General features: G+C 31.4%; 1 protein-coding gene across 2 annotated transcripts in view; it reads left to right on the top strand.

The window, feature by feature from the left end:
• The first annotated feature begins 5,222 nt into the window (after positions 1-5,222).
• Positions 5,223-7,464, top strand: part of LOC145266657 (uncharacterized) — a 44,561-nt gene continuing 42,319 nt past the window's right edge. For both annotated transcript variants that reach the window (XM_080122589.1, XM_080122584.1), the window contains exon 1: positions 5,223-5,647. In XM_080122589.1, coding sequence (XP_079978715.1) covers positions 5,481-5,647 — 167 coding nt within the window. In that variant the 5' untranslated portion in view covers positions 5,223-5,480. The remainder of the gene's footprint in view (positions 5,648-7,464) is intronic.

Here is a 7,464-nt window from a genome sequence, read left to right as displayed (position 1 = left end):
GGGGGAAACAAAACCAAAGCAAAATATGATGAAACTAAAAATAAAATAGATAAGCCCCATAATTTATTATACCATACCTGTTCACACTGAAACACTTATCACAATATTCTGTGGATCTATATTAAAAAACCTTGTAAAACTTTGTGACATATTTTCATTCTATGGAGGTCAACACCACATAATTTTATTATACCATATTTCTCCAAACTGAAACATAATTATCAAAGTATAATTGCGCAGATAGATATGAAAAGTCTTTATTAAAGTTTGTGCCTATTTTCATTCTATGGAGGCCAGACCCCACAATTTTATTATACCATCCCTATTAAAATTAAAACATACTTATCAAAGTATTATTAAATACATCTATATCAAAAACACTTGTAAACGTTTTTTTTTAATTTTCAATTATATATATATATACTAGCAAAAGTACCCGTCATTGACTGGGTTCAAAAACAGCCTACAGAAAATGGACTCTGATTTATGAAAGTATGATAGGTTATGAAAAGGAAGGGTTGTAAAGAGATAGCTTCGAATTTGGGGGTATCAAAACCAAAGCAAAATATGATGAAAGTAAAAATAAAATAGATAAACCCCATAATTTATTATACCATACCTGTTCACATTGAAACACTTATCACAATATTCTGTGGATCTATATTAAAAAAATCTTGTTAAACTTTGTGACATATTTCCATTCTATGGAGGTCAGGCGCGAACGAACACCCCATAATTTTATTATACCATATTTCTTCAAACTGAAACATAATTATTAAAGTATACTTACGCAGATATGAAAAGTCTTTATTAAAGTTTGTGCCTATTTCCATTCTATGGATGCCAGCCCCACAATTTTATTATACCATCCCTATTTAAGTTAAAACATACTTATCAAAGTATTATTATGTACATCTATATCAAAAACACTTGTAAACTTTTTTTTTTTTTTAATTTTTTAATTTTTTATTTCCATACTTTGTGGACCAGGCGCGTACGCAAGCCCCACAATTTTAATGAATCATCATTATGCCAGATCAAACATACCCATTCCTGTGTCTCGATACATCTTCTATCATTATATGTGATCAGTTTTCTATAATAGTCAACCATATAGGAGCCTATTCGTGACCAGACACACACACAGACGTTCAGCTATATATTATAGATGTGTTTGTGTGTGTGTGTGTGTGTGTGTGTGTGTGTGTGTGTGTGTGTGTGTGTGTGTGTAATATTTTATTTCGTTTGTAATGTGAGACATTAGTACATATGTCATATATTTTTACGATAATGACATAGACATGAAGAATGGACGGATGAAAAATAGTATAAAATATAAACAAAATAAACACACTTTTTTCGTTATTTAATGACATTGAAGTAACAAGAACAAATAAATTACATTAAAAAATATAAAATATTGACGCAAAAAACGAGTAACAAAACATTTAAACGTTATTTGATTCTTTTTTATCATTGCTTCATTTTATTGAATCATTTTATTATCCAACCATTTTATGTCGAATTAAGTTTTTAACGAGCGAATATACTGACAAATGATTTGCGCGAATATTTAAATTTTCCCGCGCGTATTCTCGCTGAAATAAAATGTTTGTGAATACAATTTAAACAGATGTTGCATTTTTTTAATGCTTTTCTGTTTCGATTGTTTTTAAAATTGAAGACATCCTAACCAATACGTAAAATGGTCGACGCCATTTATCTAAGTTTTCGTCCATTAAAATTGAATGTAAGTTAATATTACGAATTGCTTACTCCAACCAGTTTTCTAGTTTGAGCGCCAATCAGTTCGTTTGTTTGAAAATAGAAAATGAATTTACTTTCATTACCAAGCTTATTATCGTTGGTCAGTTGAGTGCAGAAGTGAAAAGTGCTTTGATCCCATTACTCAGTGGTTGTTGCTTCTGCAACAAATCAATTGGATAGGGAAGTATGCCGATGTAATCCCTACCAAATATTCATTTACTTCTTCCAAACAACATTATTAGAAAGGTGTATTTTTCGTTGCCCCGTATAATCCACATCAATCATGATATCTGATTCTGTTAGACATTTTCAAATACAACATCGATTATAGGTTCTTTTTAACTAAAAGTACGGATTTAAGCAAATCATTTGGACAGTTATCTCTGAACGCATATACTATGAACTGAATAAGGCAAGGAAGCTATATATATATCCAAAGGCTGTGATAAGAAAAGATTCTCATGAAAACTTATGGACGAATATTTAACATGCTCAGATGATTTTACACAAGAAAAATAGCCAACTTTTCTTTGATGGTCGCACGTCTAAACAACAGGATATTTATGCGGGTGTACATCAGAGATCGATATTCGGATCTCTATTATTTGTGATACGCATAAACGACCCCAATGATAAATTTGTGACCGAAATAAGTATATTTTTGATGGCACAACGATTTATAATAGACAACAAGTATATTATAGCGAACGATAAATGAAACGTTAATTCTATTTTAGAAAAAAGTGAATATATGTCCGTACTGACATGGTTTGCAGTATGTGACTTCCAACGAATGTTATTTTATACTTATTGTATATTCATAGCAACAAAAAAACGAAAGTCAAGTCAATGTATATGAAGATTTAAAATTAATTTATTTTAAAAAATAATTTAATAAAAGTTTTGTGCATAAATTTTCAGCGTTGTAATGAATGTTATTACTGAATAAAGGGGCAGTAGTGGTCATGTTTTTATTTACGTTGTTTGTTTACTGTTTGTAATTTATATTCGATTATTCAAGAACAAGAAAACCAATCAAAATGTCATTAAAGGTATAAAAAGTAGTCTCTCAAGGGAGCGACCCGTAATTAGTTAGTGTATACATAATGAAATAATAGCGCGGAATTAAAAGGTTGAACAATAATGGTTTTAGCTATGAAAATTAGCTTATGAAAAATAAGTCCCAGTATTAGACGGTGGTTGTAGATTTCTGGGTTTGAAAAAAAAAGTCACTTCCACAATTTTGTAGGAGTCAGCTATGTTGGAATTACTGTAAGAAATTCTGAAAACAAATAGAATGCACTGATAATTTCCGAAATCATGCATCAATTATTTATATAATGTGTGATTATTTTGAATTCCTATACTGTGCTTGTGTTTAAAGAGATACAATGTCTGCAAGTAGTCAGGAAAACTTGAGTTTACTTTATTATATAGGTATTTCTTTTTATACGAATATTGCGTTAAGAAAATGTTATTCATAATATAGGTTATTAAATAAAAACATACATCGACAAAGTTCGCTAATGTAAGATAGAGACTGTTTAAATTGAGTGAGGCAAATAGAAATATTTTGTGCTTATGAAATAACTAGTATGATTTTCCTCTCCAGAGAATGTGGCGATGAACGCCGCTGATAAGTTTGATACGTTGTTCTTAATGAACCTCAAGATCAGTTTCTGCGTTTATTGTGATTTATTGTTTTTAATAACGACGAGATGAACACCGTTGCTCAAGATGATCAGTTGTTCTTAATAAACCTCCAGATTTTCTCGATGAAATAATCTGGTCATTGTGAATGTAAGATAACGGTGAGGGTAAAACCGTTGTTTTTCTTGATATCGAGGTTAGCTGTTCGCTATGATTCATCGTTTTAGATAATGTAAGATTACCACTGCTATTAGGCGTAATCAGTTGTTTTTTATAAATCATGGGATCAACTAGGTTGTTATTCTTTGTGTGATAAAAAAAAATCGAGGTCAATTACTCTAATTGATTTTCTTTTTACTAACAAGTTACAAATTATTAAAGCCAATAGCCACTCGACGATAGTGTTATAGAGATTAATGGGCCATAAGTTGAAATGATGAATAATATTATGAGAAGATTTAAATTGATGAATTGTTGAAAATATTCTAATTTGTATAAGTGTTTTTTGCACACTTAAGAGCGACTGAAAAAAGTCGGCGTAAGTCTTTACAAAGAAAACCTCGACGACGGAACTTTTTTAGAAAAATGTTGGACAACGTTAATTGCTTAAATAAAAAAAAAAGCAGGAGTAACTACAATCTGCTTCCAGGGTAATTCACTTCTACTAACTGATATTTAAAAAAAAAAATCCAAAACGACCGTTTTTTTATTTTTTGGAACACCGACTAATTATATTTTTATTGTATATTTTGTTATTGTATCTTTTTTGTCCCGTTTATTTAGCTTTATCCAAAGAAAGATGATTATTCTCAAGGAAAAAAAGAGTTTTTTTATTTATTATACGGGTCATAAATTAGCCCTCCAAACAATTCCCAACAGAATATAATAAACAAAATACGATTACTTATGAGTACGGGTTATGTCAATTATTTGTTGGCGTTGGATGTGAACAAATATATATTAACAAATGGGATAACAGTTGACAATCTATCTATACGTATATATTTTTGTTTTTCTATCTATCTATTTATCTCTCTCTCTCTCTATATATATATATATATATATATATAAGTGAACGTGTCTGTGTATCTGTGTGTCTGTGTACATTTTCCTACGCAATAACTCTGTCAATTTTAGTCTACAGACTCGAAATTTGATATACAGGTTACTGAGATTTGGGAAAATCGACGTTATCGGTTTTTGGCCAGAAATTTGGCGATTAAGGGATCAAATTCAACGATTTGACCTTGGAGAACTTTACCAAACTCCTCCGACAATTTTGGGTCTACACACTTAAAATTTTAGATATAGTTTCCTTGGACATGGATATAACTTAATAATTTGATTTGAGCTCAAAACAATAAATTTCAAGGGGTCATAATAAGGGTCAAATTTAAAAAAAAATTGACCTCTGCGGTCTCTTCTAAATTACTCAGAAATTTCTGGTCTAAATATTTGAAATTTTACATACGGTAGTCATAACAGCATAAACGTCCTTTTCCTCCTTTGCGGTACGGGTTCAAGCCTGCCTTCCTACTACCACTTTTTTTTTTTTTTGCTCAACATACATATCCAAACACCCCGGCAACGCCGGGCGCCCATGCTCGTTTTTTTTTTTTTTTTTTGAAAGATTAATACTTTAATGTCTAAACGAATTCAAAGCTAAAAAAAACATTTGTTCATCACTTATAGAAAATAAATAAAGCCATTGACATTTCATCCAACAGCAGCTGACTACATGCGAACCTTTTGTAACACGTCATCGTGTCGTTCTATTTTACTTGCGTTTTTATTTTAACCGAGAAACCAATGCATCGGTTGCCTCCCACGTGACCGACACGACATATTTGCTCCATCCAAGTTCGTATGGATGAAACCCCGTGTCTTCTTACCTGGACAACATTCTCTCAAAGATGGTGGATTTCTTGAAGCTGATCCAGTTTCTAATGTTTGTTTTTCTTGCCTTGTGGCCGATCATAAATGCTATGTTCAATCCACATCCACCTGAATAAAAAATCAAGACTTTTGTGGAAAAACTACGCAAATGTAAGAATATACAAGGTATGGCTTTATCGGTCGTTAAAGATGGCCGAGTTGTTATGAGCAAAGGTTTCGGCTACAAAAATTTGGAAACAAAGGAAAAAGCCGATGAAAAAACCCTGTTTGGAATCGCTTCACTCACCAATGCCTTTGCAGCAACGACACTCGTGAAAATTCTTACCAATAAAAAGTAAGTCTTTATTCCATACAAATTTTACATATATTAAATGTTTAACATTATACATATACAAGAATGGATTTTCACTTTTCTTATCATTGTTTTAGTTGGGCACGGGGTATCCTATTGGATACTAGACATTCACCCGCTATCTTAGACATTTTAACTGTGAGATCTTTTTAAGATTCGAATTTTAAGGTCAATTATTTGCATATCTTTTGCGCTTTTACGGCAATTGTCTGTATCGCTCTTGCACTTGGTTCTCTGGGTATATTTTCTCGGTATTTTTTTTTTAATTTATTTTCCTGAGTTTCTCCTATAATTACTTGAGTAATGGAGATCTTCCCAAAATTCCAGTTTCTTTTCTTGTGGTACATACGATCTTATTATTTCATTATTTTCTCTTTCTCAGCTCGATTTAACCCGGCATCAATGGGGGCACTAACTTCTACTAAGGGTGTTTCTTTCTCTTTGTTTGTTCCATATAACTATGTCAGATTTAACAACTTGGTTTCCTAGGTATGCAGTACTACGGATTGCCTATCCATATTGAATGGCGTATGACTTATTTCCAACTGTTCTTTTTTGTTCCTAGAATTTGTTACCACATTCGATATTTAAAACTTTACAGATGGTTCGATTGAAATATTTATACAATTCATTGTATCGCATTGTATAACAACCACTTACACTCTACGTGTGGTAGACTCTACAAATGTTGCCACTGCTATTCTTCCAGTCTTTTTCAATGGAAGGTTTTGGTGCATTTTGGGCGACTCTTTTGGTTTTTTCCGTAACAATCTTTTTTGTGTTTTTGTCTTATTTGTAATACAGTCTTGTCCAAAATGGTTGGGCAGTTTCGTGATTGTTATTCTATTGACTCTTGATGTTTAATGCATGTGTCCTTTTATGAGGTTTGGATTCTGGGGCTACAATAAGGGAATATTCTTTTCATTACACGTACACGCGTGAACATCCGGATCAGCTCGAGTCGACAACGCGAATCGAACCTAAAACAAAAACAATATTAGGGTTGCTACACATACACAACGTACAAAAAAAAGTTTTGTTTTGTTCGTAAAATAAGTGCACATTTTGACAATCATGACAATAGAAGAAAAATAATTTTTGTTTGTATGGAATTTTTTAGTTCAATTGTTTCGGCGTTAAAACGGATTTCATTTACGTACAGGTGATGTTTATCAAATGTCAGGATTTTATGACAGTTTAAGAAATGTCAAATTAAGTATTTTGAAAAAGGGAATATTTATTTTGTATTTTTTAGCTTTGAAGAAAATAAAAACAAACAATACAAGAAAGAGAAAAATTGAATTTTCTTGCTGTGTGTTGGGGGATCTGATGTAATTCGATTTCGTATATACAGAGCCCGCCAATGAATCGGGAAGGTTTTAAAAATTAATTAATTATTGAAAAAAATAGATTGCAACAACTTGATTATACATAAATAGAATTTACATGCTTTGCTATTTTTTTAGATGAAGAAACGATACTATTTTTAAACTACTCGTTCCAAATGGGTACCATTAGTGGTATGGCATTCTTGGATTCAGATATGAAAGTTCTCAATGACTTCTTGCAGTTTATGTCAGTCAGAATAAAAACAAACGAAAAGTTGGTCTTGTGTGGTTTAAAAACTGAACCAATACCCTTAAAAAGTATGTTTGCAACAATAAGTGTTGCAAATACAAAGTCGACACCAATACCTCAGAAAAACTGAATATAATTAAATATAATAAAATATAATAAAGTATACACGAAATAATGTTTTAGATTTATTATCGAAAAACACAAAGTCAACTCCAGTTTTA

Source organism: Euprymna scolopes, chromosome 4 (assembly GCF_053919585.1).
Source record: "Euprymna scolopes isolate OS-2025 chromosome 4, ASM5391958v1, whole genome shotgun sequence".
NCBI lineage: Eukaryota > Metazoa > Mollusca > Cephalopoda > Sepiida > Sepiolidae > Euprymna > Euprymna scolopes.
This window is presented reverse-complemented; position numbering and strand designations above follow the sequence as displayed.